We start from the raw sequence: 26,281 nt of genomic DNA, 5'->3' as shown, positions 1-26,281 counted from the left end.
TTGGGTTTCCACAGCCCTCTCATCATGTGGGTACCAGGTGCTAGGTGGCACGGCCCCCCGCCTCTGCTACAGTGACCACACAGTTTCCCTCCTTTATACCACCAAGAACATACATCAGTAAATTTTCTGACGTGTGTTACTCTTACGTTCCTAAAACAAACTCTTCTTGGTTATAATTTTTTTAAAAATAGTGCTCCATATATACTTGCTAGTAGTTGATTTAAGTTTTTTTTTTTTAAATGAATAATCTTGAATGTGACTGGCATACAAATTTCTGTTCTTAAACCTTTCTGCACTTACACTCTGAGTTTCTGCTGAAGGAAATAGGGTAGCTTTTTCTTTGTAGTCTCTAAAATAGTCTCATACAAACCCAACTGAGCCTTGTAGGTTTTGAGGAGGCAATTTTTTTATTGCCAAAAGTTTCTCCAGATGATATTTACTCACACTTTCTATTTCTTGAATGATTTGGGTAACTGCATTTTGAGATTACCCTTTCTGTGTAAATTTCATTTTATTTTCGTAATAGTGTACTTATAATTTTCTTATCTTAGTTATGTCTTTCTGTTCATTGTTCATGTTAATCATGATTTCTCTACCTTGTTCAACTAGTATTTTCAGAGATTCACAGTTTTTAAACACGGAGCTTTACAGCCAGGTCTGGTGACAGGCATATGTAATGTCAACTAGGGGGCTGAGGGGGGAGGGTCACAAGTGAGAGCCTAGCCTGGGCAACTTAGTAAGGTTCTATCTTAAAATTTAAGATAAGATAAGATAAGATAAGATAAGGTAAGATAAGATAAGATAAAATGAGAGAGAGAGAGAGAGAGAGAGAGAGAGAGAGAGAGAGAGAGAGAGAACAAGAGCAAGCTGAGAGCAAGCTGGAGATGTAGCTTTTCAATGAGAAGGCCCCAGGTTTGTTCTCTAGTACTGGGGGCCGGGGTGTGGAGGGCTTTACACAGTCTTCTCTGTTATTACATTTTTTTGAATCCATTTACTGTTATTTCCTTTTTTAGCTTCCCTCAGCTCCACCCTGACATGTAGAGTGAAGCTGAGCGCCTATCTAACAAGGTCTGACCACAAATTTAGTCAACCTCTCGAGCTGGAAACCAAAGGGCCCAGAGGGACAGGGAGGGAGGCAGTGATCAGCTTCTCATTCTGGGAGGACGGACAGGCACCTGCTTGCATCCTGTCCAGCCTCCCTCTATCTTTCCCACAGGACAGCACCAGCACATGCACTCCCCCCCCCCCCACACACACATACACACACTTTAAGGTGAGAGACAGCCTCAGAGCCTGTCACCTCCCAGGCATCTCCTGCTTTGTGGATGGAGATTCAGGAGGAGGAAAATTAACACCTTGACACGGGAAGGTTCTGAACAGGGCTGTGCCCACTGGATGCCCCCAGTGTGTTGGCTCCTTCTGTGCCCTCCCCTACAGAAAATGCCGCACGATTACTACTTCCAGGGCAATAGATCTGTGGTCTAAACGAGTGCTGGCAAAGCACCCTGCGGGCGACTAGGACACCCAGTTCAGCCTCTTGTGTAGCCTGGGCTTCTGCCAGGCCGAGCCGATGGAGGCTGAGCATATGCTGCTCACTCAGGGCCCCACTGGCCTCAGAGCCAAGAGAGCTGCTCAGAGGCATGGATTTGACCATCACTAATCTTGGCTGGTGTAGAGGGCATTGCACGTGCCCAGAGCATGATGCAGATGCCTAGTCCCTGCTGTCTGCACACTGGAGCCCCAGACCATGAGAAGGGTGGCTGTTCTTAGCTTTTGCAGAAGGCTCCACACATGCCTGATGACAACTGTTCTGATGCACATGCACCTAGGCAGCTCAAGGCCTGACTGCTGAGCAGCACACATGCCATAAGAGCTCGACTCCCTCAGTTTCCTACATTATCTGCTATAACCCAACTTCAGCTTCAACTGTGTGGATGTGCTGTGCATGCAAACTTGCCTGGCTCTAGAGCTGGCATCCAGAGGCAAAGCTCAGTGTGAAGTGAGGCATACCATAGCGAGGCCCAGAGGACAAGCCTAGCCCCATGCTGGGTCCAGGATAGAGAGAATGTTCGGACAACCTCCTACCAAACCTGGCAAAGTGTGGCCCTTGGTCCTAACCACTTCCCCCTTCTCATCTGTTGCTGTAGAATCTTCTTGAAGTCCAGTGGGCCTCTGGATGGAATGAAGTTGGGAAAGGAAGCAAAAGTCAAGAACATGGAAAGATCAAAGCACTCAGCTAGCTTTTCATAGTGTTCATTTAACTGAGGCACATTCTTCATAATCTCCCAAAAGTGATGATAGCGAACTACCCAACACCTCCTCAGTGAATGTCTGATCAGTCCTAATGTTACAAAGACTGTTCTGTTAAGGCCTTCTAAAAGCAGAAAACCAAATCCTAATATACTTTAAAACGTCTGCAGAACCCCCATGAAATTAAGCTTCTTAAAAATCTGGGCGGTAGGAGATTTGAATAAGCCTTATTAATCACCTTAGGTTTTCTCACTTCAAAATTATTAGCCTAAAACCACTTTCCCATATGCTGCCAGCCTCGTACTCTGTTCTGCACAGAAAACAGAAGCAAGTTCAAAAACAAAATATCCTCTTGTGACACGTGAAATATGAGCCTATCTTATTTACTGCTCGGCCTTCAAAGGCCTCCAGTCCCTCGCAAAGCCAAGAATTCCAGAGATGAAGGTGTATGGGGGACAAGGGCCTGCAGATTCCCCCCTCACACTCCCAGCTCACCAACAGTACAGGCTCTGCATGGCTATGCACTGCAGGGATAGATGAGCCATCTGGAAGGAAGATGCCAGGTGTCCACATGATGCTTTCAGCAAGCTGCTGTTTGACAGAATCAAACCATCTTTCACTCAAGAGCCATCGTCTGCTCTTTATGGCCTCCTGTTTTACAGACACTAAATTTTAACTGAAAATTTTGTAAAGAGTCAAGAGCCAATGGAAGCAGGGACAGTAACAGGCCATCTGCAACCACTCAAGCTGTCCCTAGTACCCACCAAGAGCAGCTAAGCTGGCAGCTCATGCCTCTGCAGTGGCAGGGTGGGAGCAACCACTGTCCTTTAACCACATCCCTCCTGATGCGAGGGGCCCTCCTGCAGGGAGGCTCACAGGGCCGGGGCCCCAGGAGGGCGCAGTCATAGTCAGTTTCCCCTTCTTACTGGCTGCCCAATACAGCCTCAGCCCCTCCCCCACCTCAGGGCCACCACTCACCCTTAGGACCAATTGTGGGGTCCAGCTTTTATTCCCCTGCTTCAGTATGTTTTGCTCCCCACTGTCTCAGGGTAGCAAATCTCCAATGGGGCCTGACACTGGGGTTTCTCAGGCAGCTGGCTTTCCTTCCACTCTGCAGCATCCCCATCAGTGCTCCCCAACACTTGGGCCACACATCGGTCAGACGCCCCGGGCTTGCACGTAAGGTAAAAGGCAATCTTCCCTCTCACTCCACCATCACCAGCAGCCAAAGGCCATGCTAGATCCTTCCACAGATGAGAGGCCAATGGTTACTTAGGCACTGACCATATGCTCATGGCCTTGAGGCAGAAGGGCCTCCACTCCAACAGCCCTGCTCCCAGCCTCCCAGAATTTCACACAAGGCACCAACTCTGCCATGCCTTTCAGGAGGCTCAGGTATGTGCTCCTGGGCCCCAGTGGTGAACTCAGGATTGTGACACCACGCAGCCCCCTGAGTATGTGGGCTCCTGGACCCTGGCAGTGAGCATGGGCTCATGACACCAGCGAGGCCTCCTGGACACACCTACGTGGCAGTCAAAGAGCCACTGTCTTTGCTTTTCTTACAGCTGCCATGAGTGGATCACAAAGACATAGGGAGGTCGTGACTGACCTCAGGTGAACTCATTTCTTCAGCTTACCGCCATCTCACAAAGAGCCATGACAATCAGAAGCCCACTGGGGGCTTTCTGGAGAGAGACGCTTTGCTGGCAAGAACAGAGAGCCATTGAAGCAAAGGTCACCTCTGCCCTTTGCTTCTTGCCGCGAAAGTCAGATGCATGGAGCCATAGCAGCCTGGCAACCAGGTGAGGCAAAAAGGATGTGGCTGTAAGATCAGAATGATTAAACAGATACTGAGAAAAGTCAGAAAGGCCCCCAAACCTGCCGGGGAAGGATCATCAGAGAGCTACCTCCAGGCTTTCTGTTAAATAATTTAATGACGTGTCTTTTTTGCTTAAAGTATCCTAACTGATATAATAAATGAACAAGGCCAGGGTGCTTTAGGGTTCCTTTTTGATAAAACCAAACAGTGTATATAGAACAATACACTTTATGGAGAAAAGAAGGCAGGACTCATCGCCACACTGGGTAAATTCAGTGCTCTTGTGCAGAGCAAAAAGCAATTCTGTGTAAGCCAAAGCTCAGAAGACCTTTCAGTGCCATGATGAGTCTCATGCAAAATTAAAAGCTCTCCTCTAAAATACTCAACTTGTGGCATTAAACGGTAGGAAATATTGAACCAGTTGAGTAATACAGTTTAATAGACTTGTGTAAATGTTATGCAAATTAAAAATTCTTCAAAGAAGATAATCATACTTTAATACTTAACAACAATCTGTGTCTAACCCCAAATAATATCAACAAAACCGGAAAGTGGGTGGGAGAAAGAAAAAGCATATTAATTCTTCATTTAAAAATATATACTGTTTTATTCCTGGCATCAAACCAATCTTCTGCAATTATCTTTGGTTGTTGATGAATTTTTTATAAAGAAAAAACTGCAACTGACTGATTCAAAAGCAGAATACAAACTTTCTTAACCAACTGAAGAGAAAATCCTAAGTAACAAAAGAATAACCAAATAAACCAGACGTAGTGTCCTATACAGGAGAAGGAAGCTGATGAAAAAAACAAGAAGGTGGGAACGAAGTGGGATGATGAACATCCGACAACAGATCAAACACGAAATGCCTGAGAGTTTATTAAACTCCAAGCCATCAGGTTGGATTAAAAATCAAAATAGAGGTCTTTAGTTGCTTATTGAACAAACTTCTGTGAGTATGTCCCAAAGCTCCCATGTTCAAGCAGCAGTAATCACCATGGACAGCAGGAGCAAGTCAGCAAGCAAGCTGGTCAGCCCTCTCCCCTCCCGCCTGCAGCCACCTGCTCCCTCTCCCACTGTCCGCCACAAGGTGAGCAGTGCAAGGTCCCCGCCAGAGGCCTCACCATGCCCTGGGACATTCAGCCTCCAGAATCTCCTATTCATAACTTATCCAGTCTTGAGTAATCTGTTAAGCAAAAGAAAACAGACCAAGACACAAGCCCCAGACCAATGTCACCCCCAAAAACGAATAATTAGATAAAAGCATATTGAGATTAAGTAAATAAAGGGGAGTATTAATACACTTTATATTAAGCAAAATGTGGGGGGGGGGTAAAAAAGACAATGTTAAATGCAAAAGGGTAATATTATATTAATAAAGATAAAATCCAGGGCTGGTGAGATGGCTCAGTGATCTAAAGCACCTACTTAGAACAAGCTTAGCAAAGCACAGGGACCATGGTTCAATCCCCCAGCACCACATGCCAGCCAGCCCCGCCCCCTGGTGGGCTAAGCTGGCCACACACACACACACACACACACAAATAAATAAATTTTTTAAAAAAGATATAATCCATAAAAAACTATCAACTGTACTCCAAATCTCACTATTAAAAGAGATCAATCAAGCAGATGTTGGCAAAACTAAGCAGAAACTCATGGCACTGTAGAGGAATGTCGTCAGTCAAGTATGGTAACAACCAAGAAGTTCTAACCATCTTTAGTCAGGAATGGTTTAACAGGAATAGTATTTATTTGGTACAGGGTCTCACTACACAGCTCGGACTCATAGTGATCCTGTTTTCTGCCTCCCTAACACTGGGATAACAGGTATGCGCCACCACACCCAGACTCAGTCGCTGGCTCAGTGTGCCCAGGGACAGGGCCCACATGGCATGTGGTGCTGGAGATGGAACCCGGGTCCCTGCACTTGCCTAAGCAGGCACTAAGTCCACTGAGCTATCTTGCTGGCCCAACAGGAATATTTTGGACTTGAAACAATTTTAGGTATTAGTAGCCTTTTAAAATATACCTAATCAAATACATGCAGAAAGGGAGTGGGTGGGCATGGTGGAGGAAGGCGTGCATCCTCTCTGATTCTCAGTGTCTTAGCTACAGAAACACAGTAGGGACTGCACCTGCCTCCCAGGCTGTGGGGGAATAGAGTGAAAAACGCAAGGGAAGCGCTCAGCAAACCGCCCCGAGCAAAGACCCTCAATGAAAGGCAGCCGACAATGACACTACAGTGCCACCAATATCAGCCTTCAAATGGAAGTCTCCATTCACAGAAGAGAGTGAAATGATAAAGGTGGCCTGTCTGACTGCACAGTGAGACAAGGAGGAAAACAATGACTTACATATCAACAGATGGAAAAGGTAAAAAAAGTATGCATTTTAAACTCCCTCCTAAATAGGCATTGTATTTAAAAGGAAAACAAAGGCAGAATTCCAGAAGAGTGAGAAATAACAATGTTTTGGTCATTTAATGGTAGGCTGAAAAATAACCCATATGAAAGCACTACATTTCAAAATATGCGAGACTCGCCAGGTCTGTACTCAGAGACATGAACACCAAATACTCCGTTCTCATGGGGAAGGAAATGCAGGGGAAAGAGGGAAGCAAACACTAAAACACGGGCAGACATGGACACATGAGAGGGAGACATGAGGATGCATATGGAAATCAGATCTGCACACAAGGGGATGAGAATGCCCGCCGTGCCCACTGTCAGCAAACCTGCACTTTGGCTGGAAGGATGAAAGAGACAAGTGAGAGACAAAGCACACCAAGCTATACAAGAGAAGAGAGGCAGGCTTGCCGTTAATAAAGATTTAGGTGCATGCGGTATTATGCTGACATATTTGAAAATACAAGAGAGATATTTATGTTCTTTGGGAAAGATCATAAATTGTCCAAGTTATTCAAGTAAAGCATAGAAAAGCTTACTATATGTCACTAGTCACAGAAAGATTACTCTGACTAAAATAAAAATAGCTCTAGGGTTGGATGGCTTTTACAGGTGGATTTTAGGAAACAACTAATGCCTTTGTGAATAAATTTTTCTTACACATCTAGAGAGATTTAAGCATTTGCTCTAAATTCACTTTACAAAGTGTGTGCAATCATGAAATCAAAGCCTAATGAAGGAAGTAGAGGAAGGGAGGAGACAGGCAGGCTGGCTACAGATTATTTTAAAATCGTGAGTCTTAGTTCAAAACTCAATATAAAGCAACAGCCAAACTCAGTCAATACCTAGAACAAATTCTGGTACATTTCCAGAAACCAAACACACTGTCGTGTCAAATCTTCTTCCAAAACAATGGGCACAGAGCTCATTTAAAAATATTCCCCCAAACCTGCCAGTGTTAAGAAAAGCGTCCAGGGGCGCCGCTGAGACGGGATGCATGGACGGAGGCAGGAAGGTTCTACGCTGCCCAGAGCAAAGCCGTCGTGAAAGCATTTCTTCACTTACCGAGTCACAGAAGCAGATCGTTAGGACACCAAATTTGATGCCTGAGTTTATAAAAACTCACATGTCTAACAATCACAGAATGTAAGAGACCAATCAGGAAGGACAGTCACAAGAAAAGATAGTTACTGCTTTTAACTTGAGTATAGTTTCCCTTATTTTTTAATTTTTATATATAAAACAAGAGTTCCCTTATTTTTATCATTTTTAAAATTTTTATATGCAAAACAATGTATCTACTTTCAAAGTGACATTCAAAAGGAAAAACATGGTTCAAGAAATCAGATACATTATAAAGGAGGATGGAGAAACTCCATGCCATTTTTCCATACAAGATCCCAGCGTTTGGGGTTTTCCCAAGTATCTGCCTGAGAAGTCGTTTGCCAGCACTCTTGCTGGCACTGTGGTCACCACCAGCTCACTCTGACTTCTATCTAGGCTGGTGCTGTGCAGACCCAAGTATGACCCATAGGTGAGGACAAGCTGAGCTCACCGGAAAACCCGTGCCCTGGCCTCCCAGGGAGCCCTGTGCAGTGCACCCCAGAGTCCTGGTTAACTTGGGTTCTTCACAGAGGATATCAGTGGGCGACCAAGCAAGCCAGCAGTGCTGGCAGGTACCACTAGCCTTGAGGCTTTCCAAAAATGAACATGCGGCTTCAGATTCAAGTACCATGTTCTGGTTGAGACGCTGCCTTCTTTTATGGACTTGACTTTACGGAGATGTGGATTTTCTCCCTTTTGCTTACCATTAGCAGGTAATGGATTTAATATAGTTAAGCTAGTTGTTATTCTAAAAGTCTGAATTTTCAATTCTACAGATTGATGTGGGAATTCTAGGCACTCACGGCTCTCTCTATCACCGTCACTGTCTGGGCACGTGGGTGGATGGTGCTGGCTTATCAGAAAAGCCACAAGTGACCGCTGAAGCCACAGCACCAAGTGAAATGTCAGCCTACATGACCCAGGAACTTGAAACTCTCACATATTTTGATCATTTCCTGAAATACCACAGGTCTTTCCACTTAAAAAACACACTGTGCCTTCAGTTCTCTGCTTACAGGAACAGTGCAGTGATGAGTTTCAGAGAACAACGGATGGGCAGTTTGTCCACACTGAGGGGCTGATCCTATTTATGAAGCAACGTTCAGTTGAGCCCATTTTTCTTGCTCTAATTTTTCTCTGCAACAGGATTCGAGTTTTGGGTCAATAATGAAACCTTTCAACAATGCACTCAGCAAGTGGCTTTCTGTGCCCGGCTGTGTCGCCCCCGGTGCCTGCCCTCGGGCCACACGCTGTGGGAGCAAAGGCTAACCGAGCACAGCACACTCTGTACCACAGATGACCTCACAAACCGCCCCAGTCATAGTCAACTTTCTGTACTTCTGCAGTTCATTGCGGCTTACAGGCCCTTTTGTACTTTCTTGGATTCCTGGGCTTAGTGACAATGCTATGAGACAGGCAGGGCAAGTGTCATTATCACTTTGCAGAAACCCAGGGTGTAGAGAGATTATTACAACCGTGGTTAGAGAGCAGCAAGCATCAGAGCTAACAAAAGTTGCTTTTTTTTTTTTTTTAGTTTTTTTGCTACAGATGCGGCTCCAACTTGTTTTCAGCCTCCCCCGCACTGGGATTCCAGGCGTGCACCACCACCCCCGGACTTGGTAGCCAGTGCAGCACGCCCAGGCAACAAGGCTCAAACCCTGGCCCCCATGCTTGCCTAAGCAGGTACTTCATCTGCTGAGCCATCCTGTCGGCCCTTGCACCTCCCATTTCTAAAGCCCATTCACAGTTCCATCTGCTCTCATGTGGGACAGACATTGCAATTTAAGGCAAAATGTATAAATTGTCAAATTCTTACTGAAATTGGACTCAGAGTAAAACTTCTCAGTCTCCCTTCTTTTAGAGATTCCTTGTTGTAGTCCTAACTACTCAGGGCCACAATGAGAGGCTTGCGATGAAATGCACCCCAAATGTCACTTCAAGCACCAGGGAGACAGCCAGGCAGCCAGGTGTTGTGGGCGAGGTCCTCAGACAAAGAGAGAGCTAAGAATAAGGCCAGAACCCTGGTCCACTTCCCGAGTGTGACGCTGAGAGGCTGAACCAGCTCCTGTGATGGCTTCACAGGCCCAAGCGCCATTCAGCTTCCTAAGGTACACTGGGCTGGGCAAGAACAAAGCGGGACTCAGGGCTTCTCATCTTACTACTTTTCTCCTTGCTGAGACAAAAATATCCGACACCCAAAGTTAAAGGAGGAAAGCTTCACCAAAGCTCAGTGTGTAGCAGCTTCAGCTCCTAGTTGGCTGGCTCGAAGGCGGGATAGCATAGCAGAGAACAGCGCATGGCAGACGGCAGGCAGAAGGCAGCGAGCAGCAGTGCAGGAAGAGACCACTGCAACTCTTTCAGTTCCTCATATTCTACTGAGGCTACATCCTTCAAGGCATGCCTTCAGGAAGGGCCTTCCCATTATCCATACCCAAAACCATGCCGAGCCAATCAGTGGACTAATTTAGTAACCACACCCCCTTGATCCCAGCATCACCCACTCTAGATCCAGCCACCTTGGAACAGCCCCATTTACTACCACATGAGCTTTCAGGGTATATCATCTAGGCATGAGCCATAACAGGGCTTGCTAAAAAAAAAAAAAAGAAAAAAAGAAAAAGAAAAAAGAAAGAAAGAAAAAAAAAAAGGAAAATGAAAACTGGAAGCTGACCAGACCTCTCTCACACCTGGAGCAAGCCCACACTTACACCCATCCTTCTGAATATGACTAAGGTGATCTGACCTGAATTAACTGCAGAAAACAAAACTAAATTCTCCTTGAAGGACTGAGAAATTAGCTGTGGCCTTTAAACATCTCTCTATAGGTATGTAAAGACACAGCAAAATACTTCAGACACAGTAATTACTTCAGATACAGTAAAATACAATAACTGAAGTTAAGAATTCGGTAGATAGATTCAAAAGCAGATTAGCTACAACAGAGGGAGGGATCAATGAACAGGAAACTGCTAATAGAAATACATCTACACTAAAGCACAGGGGATAAAAATAAAATAAGTATAGGAAAGAATCTGAGAGGGACAGAAGATATGTGGGAATTTCAGCCAAGCCCCACCTGCCACGAAGCCAGCAAGGCCACTTGGAACCAGAAAAGCACCATCTCCATGTACAATGTCCTTGCTGGTACCTTGCCTGCCTAGACTTGAATTTTCATCAGCTCACTGTGGGAGAGGATGGCCAGCTTGGCACAGAGTGCCGGCCATCCCTGGGAAGGACAAAGGCTGGGGCACACTAGTGGAATGGCATCAACTGCCAAAGTAAGGACAAGTCCAGGCTGCCACAGACCCCTTGCATTCCTTGTCACAGTCAACCCTACATCCATAACATTGCCTTAACCAAAGCTGTGCCCAAACCTGCAGCAGCTGAGCTCAAGGTAAAACCATTTTCTTGGTATTAGCAGTGTTTGCAGGATGTCTGGTGGCATCTTTCCCCACAGTCCTCAACCCTAAGCACCTCTCAGCAACGGGGACACTGACACTCCAGCAGAACACTGCCAACCAGCCCTCTTCCCCTGTCCTGCTAAAAAGCTCCCTGAAAGCATACACACATGATGCCCACCAGGCTGCACAAAGTGTTTCAAGAAGAATTCTTTAAGGAATTTTAAAACAAAAGCAAAGCTGAGTAACCACAAATGGAATAGACACACGACAGTCTTGATTTAAAGCCTGCCAAGCAAATCCATTAGGTGTGACAGGACAAAACTTCCCTCAGAGAAGGAAGGCTTCTTTTGCTACTGGCTGGGGTGGCAGTTCCTGGGGACAGAATTTTTGTTTGACACAAAACATGCTCTAAAAACCTCACATTTTAAATTTACTGGTAAAGGAAATGGCAGAAAGGGAGAGATTCAGGCACCCTAAACCTGGAGGGAACCTGTTCTTTACAGAGCAGCTCTCAGTATTCAGGTATTCAGTGAAATGAATGAAAAGGACTGCTGTCTGGCTCACAGGGAAAAAAAGAAAGCTAAGTTAATGTTTCCTCGGGAAGGTTTATTTGACTTTACTTACATAAACAATTTCAAAGTAAACCATCTCAAGCTTTCCCCTGCAGAAAATGAAGCTCTACAAACTTCCTGGGTTGATTCTGTGTTTAACTTTCCCATCAGATGAGCTTCCTGGAAAGGGGTCTAATTCTAGACAGGCTGCAGTTGGGAGATGGTCGCCCCTTCACACCTACCCCGGAGACAGCAACGGCCTCCCAAGTTCTGCACCCCACTAGCTCTGAGGAAGACACTGGAGGAAATGGATATGACTGTTGCCAAGTCACTTCAGGACCGAAGGGCCTGGCCTCCCTCGCTTCCTTTACTCTGCTACTGTAACAGACCACCACAGGTGACACAGCTTTAATAGTGGAGGTCATTTTTCTTATGGCACTGGAGGTCAAGGTCCCAGACCCTGTAGTGCCATGTGGCAGGCAGGAATGTCACTCTCTCCCTCTCTCATGAGGACACCTGTGTGACTATATCATGACTTCACTGAGGCAAAATCACCTCCAGGAAGGTGGACTTCTGCTGCCTAGAGAGGCAGGGGAACTTCAGGCAGTCGTGTGGTCCACAGAGCCCACGAGGGGCTTACTTTCCATGTGCGTCATGCCTGGCTGGTGGAGAAGGCAAGTTCTACCAAGAGCAGTACACAGGCAGCAAGTCCACCCGTGTGTCTACCGTGCAGGGAGGAAGGCGTCATGTAGATGAAGGTGTGGCTGAGAGGCCTGCTGGTGCCAGGGATGGGGCACCTCTTCAGTGGGCAGGAGTATTGGTACTACCTAGATCACTCAGCACCATGAGCCCCTACTGGTAATGCCAAGAGCCCCTGTGGGCTCCTCACAGTCTCAGAGCTCCCCTGATCTTTCCCCTGACTTGGGGTGGCACCACTCTGGGCTGAGAAGCACTGGACAAGAAACTGCCCAAGGTTTCTGGTGATTTCATGGTTGTGTGGCCTTAAGAAATGACACTCCAATCTATGAGCAGAGGCTGGAGGGGATGGATAGCATCTATGGGGCAGATTTCCCAACAAGAGCTTTACTTATTGCCCTAAACCCACGGCTATAGACCTGCTGATGGCCAGGACGCTGAGCTTGGGGCCATGGGTTTCTTATTTCTGTCCGTGTCCACTCCCTTGAGGATAACACTGAGGCTCGTGGTTCTAATTATCCCCATATGCGGAGTACTTCCCATACACGCTCCCACCAAGCCCTTCTTCCTGAGCACCACACACATGTCCAGCCCCACAGCACAAGGCACTTCCGAACCCTACCTCCACGATTCCTGAGCCTGCTCCTCCCCCAGCTGCCCTTCTCAGTCCTAAGTCACCACCTCTTCCTCACCCCAGTGATGCCCCTGGACCCTCCTGTCCCGCTCTACCATGGGCACAGACCCAACTCTTCTCTAAGGCCACCTCCTATCACCTTCTGCACGGGCAATGGCAACAGCATCCCAACAGGGAGATGGGGGACAAGTGCTCCGAAAGACACCTTGAGAATTCCGACCGATTTAACTTCTTCCTAAGTTTTGGTAATTAATCTGGAATTTTCAAACAACATGAAATAAGGTAGACAAAATTTACCCCTTTTCAGGGTAAAATTGTAAGACCAGGATAGGCCACCTCTGCCCTGTCACTCCCAAGGACCTGAGAATACTTAATTCATATAGTTTCCTGCTTTCATGTACATATTTCTTTTTAGCATAGTATTTCTGTACATTTTAAAAAGTAAACAAAACATCCTGAGTGATCCTCAGCTCAAGCCCTGGTCTTCCCATCTGTCCCCAATGTAACAAGGGTCGACTTCCAGTTCTGGAGACACCTCAGGTCCTGCCATGCCTGTGGGGTTCCCGTGACCTCCACTCACCTCTTTTCTGATTTTTGAGGTCAACAAAGTATTGGCATTGAGCACGCACCAGGCATTGTGCTGAGCACTCAGTCACTCAAGAAGTACTGAGTTTTGAGTACTGACAGGTGTCAAATAATACCCCTGGCTACAATACCACACTCTTGTGATGAAGAGGGGGAAAATAAATGAGCCACATGGTGTGCAGGTGGTGATGAGAACTGTGGAGAAAAATCAAGCAGGGAAGGGGTGGGACCTGGGTAGGTCACAGGGCTGTGCTCTGGGAAGAGGTCCAGGGAGGCCTTGCTGAGGCGGGTCCTTCTACACAGTGTTCAGTTACACAATGTTCACAGGCTATGGTGCTGCTTATCACCACAGATGACAAAGGCACAGAAGAGCTGCAGGTTATGGGAGTCAGCCAGGTCTAGGAGCCTCTAAAATTTATTTTTATGCTCCACACACACTGTTTTCACATCATCACAACTGGACACTGAATTCTACTGTGCAAACATGGGGAGAGACTGAGGAAGAAAATAGAAAAGAGATTGCGGCGGGGGGGGGGGAGACAGCAGAGGAGACAGCAGCGGAAAATAAAATGATTTTTAATTTACTCTCTTTAAATTATCTCATGATTCAGATCCCAAGAACTGAGGAGTCCAGCCTAACGGTACCTGTTTTCCTAGGAACTGGGTCAGTGTCCCACTCAGAGTTGATTTTTGAGACATCTGTTATGGTGTGTGTCTAGATTCCCCTCCCTTCCCTCCTCTAAGCCTTATGCAGTCATGAGGCAGGCTTCTAAACAGTTTGTGATTGATTCAAGATCCAATGCTGGGATTAACGGTGTGAGTGCTACACTTGCCCTAGGGCAGGTAGCCTGTGTACAATATAAGGGACAGAAAAGGCTTGCTCTCCCTGTTCTCTACTTGATTTTGGTATCTTCCACTATCATGAACTGTTGCCCCTCTTCAATGTGCCACACTGCTTTGGAGCTAGCCAATTATAGACTAAAACCTCTATAAACTGTGAACTAAATGACTTCTTCCCTGCTCTAATTTTGGATGTCAGGTATTTTGTTTCAGCAATGAGAGAAACACAATTAAGATAGCATCTTTCCAATCAGAAGGTTGGGGAGGGGCAATTGGCTTCCTATCAGCACTTCTGGGCACCCTCAGGCTGCAGCACAGGAAAGAGTACTGAATGGAAGCCAGCCAGGCACCCAGAGAACATCAAATCTCTGTTCCATGGTGTTCTTTACTCTCCAGTAGACGCCCTGAAGCAATCTCAGAGCATGCCTCAGCTCTTAAACTGATGTTCTGTAACATGGTTGTCCTAGAACTGACCTTCAAGGAGGTCACAGCTGCTCCATTCCATATACCAAGCTGACTTTGAATGGAATTTAATTTAGCCCAAATCTCCCATATGCAGAAGGCCTCCCGGCTGCTCCTCTAGCACACACAAAGCAGCACAGTGCAGAGGACGGACTGCAGTGAACCCACTGAGACGCTTCTGCCAGGGAAGGAATATGGGAACCCCTGCTTGGGCAGACTCTACCTCCAAGAACACTGGGAGAAGTAGGTTGATACTGGGGACATTGCAGGGAGCGGCAATGAAGGCAGCAGAGAGGCTAAGCCTACCTGCCCTCAACCCTAGAAAGAACCCTAATGTGTGATTCTCATTCAGCTCCATGGTGGAGCAGCAATGACAGCTTAGAGAGAAACCAGCTCTGAAGCCAGCGGTGACTGAAACAGCATAGGGGAGAAGTTCCCAGCAGTCCACTCAAGTTCCAGGTCAGGCTTTGCACTAAATCCAAGACTCCATGCCTGGGGAAGGTTAAACGCTTTTTCAAAGCCCAACTGATACCCTGGCCTTAGGCCAGTGGCTCTGGGTCACTGATGTCCCCTCTCTGTGACATAAAGACTAACATCTACTGCTACAGGTTAGGAAGACCCCATGAGCAGGTCCCTGAGGGTTGTTTGGCATAGGCCAGTTAGCCTGAGGTGGACAGCAGTGAGGACACACATCAGGATGGTCCTAAAGGTACAGGGACCTTCCCCAGAGACACATGGATGCACCCACCTTCAGTGGCCCACACAGTTCCAGGCCTGGGACCCCAAAAAGTCCTCAACCCAGACTAGCAGTGTCTTATTTCAACAGCGTATTTATAGAAGCTGACTTTAATCAGAAGCACAGCATAAGGGAGTGGTGGTGGCACATGTGCCACAGTGAGTTGTTCGCTATCACTGAAAGCTCTAAAAGGTTTGCCATCACTGACACAAGGTCTGCATAAAACTGCCTTAAAAAAGAAATGAGTGAATCACAGGAAACACTAAGTGAAGAAAATTTTCTGGAGTAGACTTAGGAAAATGACGAGATTCTTTGTTTTTCTTTCTTTCTTTTTGTTTTGATTTTAGGGAAGAGTCTATAGGGTGTTCAGGGTCTCACTACTAGATTGGACTCATAGTGATCCACCTGTTTACAGCCTCCCAAGAGCTGGGATAACAGGCGTGCACCACCATGCCCAGTCTCACTTGCTGTCTCAGCGCGCCCTGGGGGCAAGGCTGGCACAGCAGGCCCGGGGATTGAACCCTTGGCCCCTGAGCCTGCTTGCAGGCACTTTAATCTACTGAGCTATTTGGCCAGCTCACCAATGAGATTCTTAGTATCATGTATAATGTGTTTTTAAGTATGATCCGCTGTCATATATTCTATTAAATCATACACACCTTTCTCTGGTCCCAAGGACCATGAAGCATGTTTCCTAAAGATGAACTGCTATGGTGAGCAGAACTGGCCAGAAACCAAAGACAGCTGCAGAAAAGGGGAGTGAGATGGAGGGCCCCGTGGTAAGCAGCACCAGCACTGCTGAGGAAGCTCCCTCTCTCAGGAAGAGGAGGGAATCCTCTTTCATCCCACAAGGAAAATGAGCAGCATGCACCAGAGTGAACGTGCTGTCTTCTCCCTCCATGCTGCTTCTGCTGAGGCCCTGAAGCATGTGCCATGGAACAAAGACCCCGAGTGTTCTCTGGGTGCCTGCCGGGCTCTCCTCAGTCCAGCTTCCTAAACTCCAGCACTGAGGGGGACCGGAAGTGCTGATAGGAAGCCAACGGTCTCACCCGCAACCTTCCGACTGGAAGGATAGCTCAGAAAACAACTCTAAGAGTGGGAGACTGACCCACTTCCCAGGAAAACACATGCTCGTGGGACGGGCTCTTCAATTCTTGAGAATCTGAACCGCCCATTAAGGTTCTCACAGGGAGGCTCACAGTACAGGGTGATGACAAGAACCATTATCACCTTCCCAGTTAGTGGGGGCAAAACAGTAAAATGTCTGCAGATGTCTGAACTGAGCCTGGCAGATCCCAGGTGCCTTCCGCCTATCTGTCTCAATCTCTAAAGTACAATAAAGGACACAAGTGAGGGCCTTTCCACAGGTCAGTTAGCCTGAGATGCACAGCAGTGAGGACCCTGGGAGAGGAGTGCTCAGGGGTCCTCTCGTATCCTGTTTCTGCTCCACTTAGCACCACTGCTGCTGGATGGGTAATTTCCTGTTCACTCTCCGAACATTTCCAACTTACACAGTCCCAATAGCCAGCACTTCAGATTTCTTCTTTTCAAGGCTGAAAACAAAAACTTTTTATTTGGTGATGTGATCTTCAGAATAAGTGACCAGCAAACATGAGGCCAGTAGCATACCCTTCTTCTGGCCAGCACACCATGGTCTGCAGACCATGCTAGGGAACAATCCTCTGCTTCCTAGGGAGTCCCAATGCTCTGTGCCTTAGGATCTTTCCCAGTTAGGTGACACTATGAAGATCACCACACACAGTTTCCCACGGCAATGGAACATGTCTAGAAATACAGTAGAAGCAACTTTAGAGGCCTGTATGAATGTTAGTGTTTAGCTAGGTACTCACTGGTCATGTCGGGTATCAGGAATGGCTCTGTCCATGCGCAGCTTATCACTCTCCACTTGGTTGAACTTGTTGCGGGCATAGGGGTCCTGCCCAGAGCGAACCATCGTCCCCCCAACATAGGCTTCCTGGTTAAAGTCTGGCCACCGTACCTTCCCTAAAAAGAGCAGAGCAGACAGGTGGGACAAGGGAAAACAGGACAAAGAGACTCCTTCCAGAGACCACAGCAAGTGTCAATTTAAGAAACAGTGGCTGTGAGGGCCAATGAGATAGCTCAGCAGACTAAGCACCTTCTTAGGCAAGTGCAGGGACCAGGGTTCGATTCTTAGTACCATAGGCCCTGCCCCCTGTTGCACTGAGCCAGCCACCCAAGAAAGGGTATGGTGATGCACGCCTGTAATCCCAGCACTGGGGAGGGAAACAGAAGGATCACTACAAGTCCGAGCTATGTAGTGAGACCCTCTACCAAATACACTGAAAGAGAGAGAGAGAGAGAGAGAGAGAGAGAGAGAGAGAGAGAGAGAGAAAGGCAGGCAGGCAGGCAGGCTGGCTGTGGCTTTTTCCCTAAGATGGCGATTTCAATCCACAAACTATCTGACAGGAGCACCACCCAGCACTGTCATATCCTAAGAGGGGGATCCTAATATTTCCAGTCCACAAAAATCTAAGAGGTCTATCTAGAGAACCAAGTAGGACCAAAGCGTCCAAAAGTATGAATAGTATCTATGGGAGCTGTTGTAGCTTGTTCCTTGATGTCCCCCCAAAGGCCCACGCAGTCATGGAGAGCAGGCTCTTCAGAGGTGGCTGAATCTAGAGTTTGTGGCTGACTCATGGTCCAATGCTGGGACTAAGGGTGTAAGTGCTTCACCAGCCCTTGTCATTAGTCTGCATACAATATTAAGGGACAGAAAGAGGCTTGTCCCTTTCCTCTCTTGTTGCTTTTGCTGTCTGCTGCCACTGTGAACTGTCTGTACCTCTGCCATGTGCCACACTGCCTGGAGCCAGCCAATTACAGACACTACAAACTATGAGCTAAATAAACCTTTACCCCCTTAACTCTGAGTGCTGGCATTTTGTCTCAGGGAGAGGAAAGTTACTAGACAGCAGTATTAATACTTCTCCAATAGGAGACCATCCCCGCTTATCCCACTTTCATGAATTCCAGTTAATGCCTAAAAGCATTTCAGGTAAGTGAAAAAGATAATGTATAAATTAACTATGAGGTATCCCATTATGCAACACCAGTTAACACGTAAGCAAAGTTTACACTGCTGAGGCTAAGAACACAGAGATACAGTGTGGACATACTCAAGAGGTGGCAGGCTTAGACAGGCTAGCCTCTGAAGCCTGAGGGCCCTCTGAGAGCTGGCCAGCTGCTCTGAGTCCTCTCCCTGGGTCCCCGGTCACCCAAAGAGACCACTGCAGGTACAGGAAAGAGATCAGTTGGGATACCACCCCACCTAGATGAACCTTGCCCAGGGCTGCTGACTGTTCTCTGGGCCTGTTCCCCTCTGAGTCATTTACCTTTCCTCCAGTTTGCTCATGTGCCCCACTCCCCTCTCCCCTGTGAAAAGGGCACATGAGTTCCTAAATCTCACTAGGTTCCTGGTATCGCTCTTTATCTTTGGATGCCCCATGCACAGAATGCCACTGTACTGCTTCCCATGTACTTCCATCTTTCATTCGTTTGTTTCAGCAGACTCAACTCTTGAATATTAAAAGTTTCTCCTGCTCCTGTAACAAAATATTAACTCCCTCAAAGAACAGGATAGCAAAGCTGCCCTCAGTAAGACCTCTACAGGGTTATATGCAGCTGTTAACAAGCCTGACCCCACAGAGCACCCCCAGATGATGTGCTCTTAGAGACCTTCCAGGAGTCATAGCTAGAACCCAGCCATTTCTCATACACAAGTCTTTTCCTGGGGAGGATCCCAAAATGGCTTGCCTGTCCACTGACTATTAGAAGGCTGATCAGCTGATAAGGCCAAGCTCAAGGTTCTCTGGAACACAACACTAGGCTGGGGCTCTTTGCAAGACTGGGGGAGTAGGGGCAGTGTTGGTTAGTGGCAGATAGGCACTCAGGAAGAAGAGCACTACTACATGGATAAATCTGGGCCAGCCCATGTGCAACCAAACAGAAGCAATTAGGCAGAGCAGAGAGACAGACAGGGCAAGATGCTCAAGGAAAAGGTGAGAGGTAGGAGAAAATCCATGACCCAGTGTCCCACCCCCACATCCACCACCGTTTACTGCTATGTGCTACCTACAGTACCTTCCACTCCTCCCAAGTCAATCCATCAATCAAAAGACAGTGTCTCGTGAGGTTTCTCTTTTTCTTTTTGAGACAGGGTCTCACTGTGCAGTTCAAGTAGGGCTTGATCTCACTACGTAGCCCAGCCTGGCCTCAAACTTGGGGCAATCCTCCTAACTCAGCTTCCCACATGCTGGGATCATAGGCGTGTGCCACTATGGCTGGCTCCATGAGGTCTTAATGGTCTATTATGTTCTAGTTCTGTGGATAACATAAACTCCAAAGGAGGTGGGGGGCAAACAACCTTGCCCAAATGGTGCTCACAGTTTCAAGTGGTTGTGGGGGTGACAGAGAAACACAGGCTAGTTGTAAGCTGGTCTGCTGTGTACAAGGCCCTGGGTTTGATCCCCAGCACCTCCACAAAGGAAAAAAACACCAGGCTGCCAAGGGGCAGGCAGTCCAAGGCTGCTCTGTGTAAGGTCTGTATGTCTCTCTCAGGACACCGTACAAACACCTGAACAAAGGAGGGCACAACCAAGCTGCTCTCTGGGATGCACACAGGGCCCTGTGTGTGCATAAGATTCCGGAGCTGGGCACGGCCTGGCCTCTCAAACCAGCCAGGTGCCAATGTGACATAAGCAAGTGTGCAGAGGCAGTGGCTCGGGACAGCCCAGACACCAGTAGGTGCTACAAGAGAGCCTTTCCTGGCTGAGTCCTCCACACATGCTCGTTCTCTGCCGGAGAGGAGGAAGCTGAGGTTCAGCCACCTGTCATTTATCCAAGGCCAAAGAATTAAGTCTCTATCTCAAAGCTCATCGGCTTCTTGTAGCAATTGTCTGGGGATGTCAACCTGCTGCTGCTGCTGTGAAATGACACTGGGGTAGAGTCCCAGCCTCTTAAGTAGGAGGTCAGGGCCCTGGGGAGATGGCTCAATGGAATAAGCGCTTCCCTGGCAAGTGCAAAGGCCTGAGTTCAATCCCCAGTTCCACCAAAAAAAAAAAAAAAAAGTAGGAGGTCAGCTCCAAACCCACAAGCCTGGCTATGGGACGGGACTGCAGTTCAGGTAAATGCCTGCCACAGGAGCGGGCCAACACCAGCTGTTTCCTTTACCTTCAAGAAAATGCTTCTGCAACATATTTTGGAAGCCTGATTTCCAGGAAAAGACAACCATAAAAACACTTAACGATCCTCCATTCTCTTCCTTTATGCTCCCGTGTTTTCAGAGATGAGAAGAAAGTATCACAGTGCTGTGGAGTGCTCGGCCCCAACTCCACCCATGCCACACTGACTCTGACAGAAACCACACGCAGCCTTGGATGCCTTCCCAGTTCCGTATCAATAGCCCAACAGGATGATTCTGGAGAGCTGACTTTCTCAGTAGGCCATATCTGTTCCTGCACTAAGGAGCTGGAGTCAGACAGAAGCAAGGCACACCCAGGAGGTCTCGTCCCATCTTTCTGCCTGTGCCCTGCCAATTCCATGTCTGGCATGTGCGGAGTCAAGTCCAGGAAACTCGGCCAGGGAGGGTCTGCATCCAAGGTGAGCAGTAGACACAGGACAAGACAAGGTGTCTGTTGGCCTCTCAGAGCCCTGAGCCTTTTCTGCCCATGCATGTCCTGCACCTACAGACCCCTCATCCTCTAGAGTAAGACCATTATGGCAGAACCTCTGACACCATGCAGTCAGGTGCTGAGCTGCCACCACTGACAGTAGACGGTGACCATATGCTGGTGTCACACAAGATCCTGCAGGCCTGACAGGGCAAATGCAGGTCCAACGCCCACCCTTGGAGAGTCACATTCTGAGGGTGAGGTGGGGAGATGGCTGTAATAAGTGTATCACTAAGAACAGCTCAGTTCCCTGAGGGTGAGCAGTGGAGTTCACGGATGGCTCCATCACAACCTTACTGTATTAAGATTTTGTCACTGCAACCAAATACCTGAGAAAGTCAACTCAGAGACAAAAGGGTTTATTTGGCTCAAGTTTTCAGAGGCTTCAGCTGATAAGCAGCCCTGGTCCACTGCTCCAGGCCTGTGATGAGGCAGACATCACAACAGAGGGTGCAGAGGGGAAGAGCCGCTCACCCACCTCGTGGCATCCAGGAAGCAGGGAATAGGGGGCTGGATACAAGATGCACTCACCACGGTCACACCCCCATCACCTACTCCTTTTAACCAGGTCCCATCTGTTAAGTTTCTATCACCTCCAAGTAATGTCACAAACCTACGACCTCATCAATGAACTAATCCACTTACGAAATTGAGAGCAGGGAACTGTGACATCAGACACAGACTGTAATTGGTATTTTTTTCATAAAAGCCTACTAGTAACTCAGTGTGGTGGGACATGCCTATAATCCCAGCACTCAGGAAACTGAGATGGCAAATCACTGCAAGTTCAAGACCAGTCTGGGCTACATAAGAACTATATGCTGAGACGCTATATCAAACCACCAGAAAAAAAAAAAAAAGCCTAATGATATGGTACAGGACCAGCTAATATGTTTAACCATGACACACCTTGTACGTCATGAACTGGGGTCACAACGCAAACACACACAATGACCCAGTAGCCTCCCAATAGATCAGTGGCCCTCACCAGATGGACAAAATGAACACAGTCTATTTTTTATGTGAATGTAACCTAAAATCGGTTTCACAATCTAATGACAGGTCACAATCTATAATCTGAAAAATAGTGGGCTAAAGAACTATCTCAAAGATTGGTTATTTCAGTGTTGTACAAAATTGTGGGGTTGGAGCCTCCGGGTGGCAGAGGTGCCAGGAGCACAAACAGCTGGGTTTGAAGAACAGGGTGTGTGTCCCAGCAGCAAGCAGCACGCTCACAAGAGGCAGCCAGATGTGCATGGAATTGCAGGCATAAACAACATGCGTTAGAGGATGGAAATGGCAGTGGATAGTGCCCTGGCAGTCACCAGTCAACTGTGCTCCTACAATCTCTTTATAATCTACATAGAAATTGAAGAGTTTTAGAAAATATCTTAAAAGGGAAAATGGATGGGTTAAGCAGAACTGGCTAACAGCAAATATTCAAAGATCAAAATTTTACATGGCAGAAACTAGTTTCATCACCAAAGCAGGAAAACTATACAGACAGAGACAGAGACAGAGACAGAGACAAAGAGAGAGAGAGAGAGAGAGAGAGAGAGAGAGAGAGAGAGAGAGAGAGAGAGAGAGAAGTTTAAATGGCATGCAAAAATGTGCACAGCAGTGCACGTGCACATCACCCCAAGATGGCTGCGTGAATGGTGGGCCTCTGAACATAGTTTTCAAGTATTCATGCAGCTTGCTTCCAGACAGATTCCAGCCATACTCTTGGAGGCCAAGGAAGGGACACAGGGCAGGAGTCATTCAAAAGGCAGGACAAGTCACCCTGCCTGTGACCCAGGCTGACCCAGGGCTGGTATGTAAAGGCCAGCACATCTAGTCATGCCCCACAGCCCCACGGTTCTCTGCTGCTTCTTCCACGACAACAGGCCAGCCAGAGCCCAGCCTAAAGCCTCTCCCCACAAGAGGCTCCTTCTTTCTGCTGCTGCTGGGTCTCCCAGTCCTGACTGATAGGGAAGGAGCTCCTCACATCACAGACCAGGCCTCCTGCTGGTAGTGAGTCCCCATCCGCAGCTCCCTGGGCACCTTACATGTTCTCTAACTTGTGCCAACAGACTGCTTTGCTGTTGATATCTCATCCTGGTCTAAGCTGCCAAAGGTTGAGTGTAAAAAGCAAATCCTACCATAACATGGAATAACACAGCTTCACATTGGAGCTTACAAACCTCACCCAAGACCTACCACCTCAGAACAAGGAGCAAACAAGATGACCCATACCTGAAGTGTGAGAGAAGCATGGAGGGGTGAGGTGCTCTGTGCCAAGGCATGGGTCCTCTAACCTGGCTGAAGATTCACCACAATTCTCCAAGAAGTTTATGCTTCAAGTGGGATCTCAGGCACTACTGTACTTGAGCTTCCATATGTCCTCTTCTTTGTCCTCCCTTTTCACTTCAGAGATCAATGTCTCAGTGCAGACAGGACCCCATGGGAGTGGACAAGATTCTGCTTCCTTCCACGATCCAGCAGGCTGTGCCTGAGGTCTTTTCTAGCCCCTGGAGCCCATAGGCCAATGTTGTATTTATCTCTGTTATAGACACCTGCAGGCCCAGGTCACGTGCCCACTGACTTCTACCTGTTTATCTACCCCTGCACATGGTCCCTGATGGCCAGGACAGGCCAGTTGGGAAGGGCCAGGCTAGTGGCAGAAGGCAATAGTGCCCCTCACCAGGACACCCACACTGTCGCTTCAGAGGCTCATGCAGACACGGTCTTTAGTGAGAACCCTCAGTACACATGAGAGGGTCCCCAGAAGAGGTCCTGATGACAGCAGTGTCACCTACCACCTGCAGGAATCTGGGGAAAGTGGGTATCTTATACGGGCAGGTAACTGAGCGTCTCCATGGACTCAGGCTGTGGGATGCTCCGCCCCCTGCTCTGCATGCAAACTCCTCCTAGCACGGAGCTTCAGCAATCGCACAGCAGCTCTGGGCAGAACAGAGTCACCCCTGCTGGGAAAGCAGTCAAGGAAGGGAAAGGAATTATTTAAAATTGAAGGCCAGGCACTCAGATTTATTTTAATCTCTTGGCTGATCTCAAATTGAATGCAATTTTACTGTACTGAAAAAAAATTTATAAAGGTTGTAACACTATACCACTTAAGGGAAGACCTGGGCAAGGACAAGATTAGAAAAAAGTACATCCATTCCAATGCAAAGGCATGTAGCAACACTTTCTATTTATTACTAAATATCTAGTATGATAGAATTGTATTCACCTTTGAGACACTGTCTCCTTAAATAAGGAATCCTAAGCAATTCATTAACAATGAAAAAAACAGTAAGTTAAAAGTAGTAAAAAGCAGTATTTTATAAAATATCTGTGTGATTAAAAAAAAGCCAAGAAAATACTATGAAATAGTCTTCTTCTTATTATTACTTTTTAATTTAGGACAAGGTCCACAGGATGTATAGAGTGTCACTATGTAAATCAGACTCAGTGATTCTCCTGTTTTCAGCCTTTCAAGTGCTGGGATTACAGGCGCGTGTCACCACGCCCAGTCTCAATGGCCCCTCTCAGAGTGCCTGGGGGTGGGGCCAGCACAGCAGGCCAGGAATGAAACTCCAGCCACTGCGCTCTGCCTAAGCCGGCACTTTAGTCTGCTGAGCTATCTGGCCAGCCCAAAATAGTCTTTTTTTTTTTTTTTTTTTTGTGACAGGTTCTCACCAAGTTGCTAAATTGCCCAGGTTTTGGCAGAACCAGGGATTGAACTCAGGCCCTTGCATTTGCCAGGCAAGCACTTATTCTACTGAGCCATATCCCCAGCCCAAAATAGTCTTAAATATTAACGTTCAATAGAAGTTGATTTGTATGAATGAAGTCTACACCTCATTCGTAATCTTCATTTATAAATCTTCTTACAGGTCTTTTCAGATTTTAAAAGTTCATCCATTTTCCTTTGCACATTAGAGGATCTAAATGCAATCAATGTAGCTTGATTGGGGCACACCAGAGTCCTTTTTTATTTCAAAAGTTTTACACTTTTCAGAAGCATCAATGTTTGCCTACAAATGCATGCTTGGCTAACAATATACTCGAAGCACTTATTTTCCCTATGACAACATTTTGTAAGCCACTGAGCCCATGGGGACTTGCCATCACTGTGCATAGCCTCAAAGGATGGTTCAGAGACATGAGGAAAGACACCCTGAGCCTCAACTCTCCCCCACCATTACTCATGCACATTTTATGCAAGGTAGCAAACTCAAGAATGACAATTTGCTCTGACAGCCACATCAGCCAAGGGAAACAGCCTGCAAGAACCATAAGCATAACCGTCCTAAATGCCTCACCTGTCTGTCCTGTTTTTTTCCTTAGCATCAGCAATGCCACCAGCTGGGTATACAGTCAGTTTCAGCGATGCAGAAGAGACAAAAAAACAGATGAAAGAAAGAGGGGCAATTATGAGGGGAAATCTATTTTCCATCCAAAGAACTTTTGCTACACCAAAGGAAAAAGATGAGACTGGCTTTCTATCAGACAGATGTTCAGAATACCAGAAATGCACTAAAAACTCAAAACCAGCACTGAAGAAACTTCAGAGGGCCTAAAATCATCGTACTAAAGCAGAAACCCCTGAGGGAGGGCTGAGCACTGGAGCCAGGAGGCTAGCTGGGCAGGCAGAGCTCAGGAGACAGTGCAGCTGGTGGTCCTCACCCAGGGCAAGAGATACTGGGAAACAGGAAGACAGAATCAATGAGTCTCAGTGCTAGAAAGCCTCTCCTTTTCAGGGATGAGGAAAATGAAAGTCACTGATGACTCACTCTCTCAAGACCAAAAAAATTGGTATTGTGACTGGACCTAAAGATCCTCGGTCAGTCCTAGCCCCGGTCCTTGGCCCCTAGCACTCAGGTCACATGCTCATCCCTGAGCCCTGTTCCCTAGTCCAGGGCACACCTTGTCCTCAATACTGAATACCTAGTTCCTGGGCTGTCATCCATGTTCCCAAGCCAGGACTTGCAGCTGGGACTGCCACTTTGGTGACAAACCCTTATATAAATTCCAGATCCTACCCCAAAGCGAGGTAAGGCAGGACAAGCAGCACAGTAAGAGCAATAACCCAGACTTCTGGT

At 47.3% G+C, this 26,281-nt stretch overlaps 1 protein-coding gene across 1 annotated transcript in view; it reads right to left on the bottom strand.

Moving 5' to 3' along the window:
• Nucleotides 1-26,281, bottom strand: part of Galnt2 (polypeptide N-acetylgalactosaminyltransferase 2) — a 139,517-nt gene that overhangs the window by 32,563 nt on the left and 80,673 nt on the right. Inside the window, exon 3 of the mRNA XM_004640813.3 lies at nt 17,337-17,490. Within this exon, the coding sequence (XP_004640870.1) occupies nt 17,337-17,490 (154 nt within the window). The remainder of the gene's footprint in view (nt 1-17,336; nt 17,491-26,281) is intronic.

This window comes from Octodon degus, unplaced genomic scaffold (genome assembly GCF_000260255.1).
Source record: "Octodon degus isolate 3935 unplaced genomic scaffold, OctDeg1.0 scaffold00127, whole genome shotgun sequence".
Classification (NCBI taxonomy): Eukaryota; Metazoa; Chordata; class Mammalia; order Rodentia; family Octodontidae; genus Octodon; species Octodon degus.
This window is presented reverse-complemented; position numbering and strand designations above follow the sequence as displayed.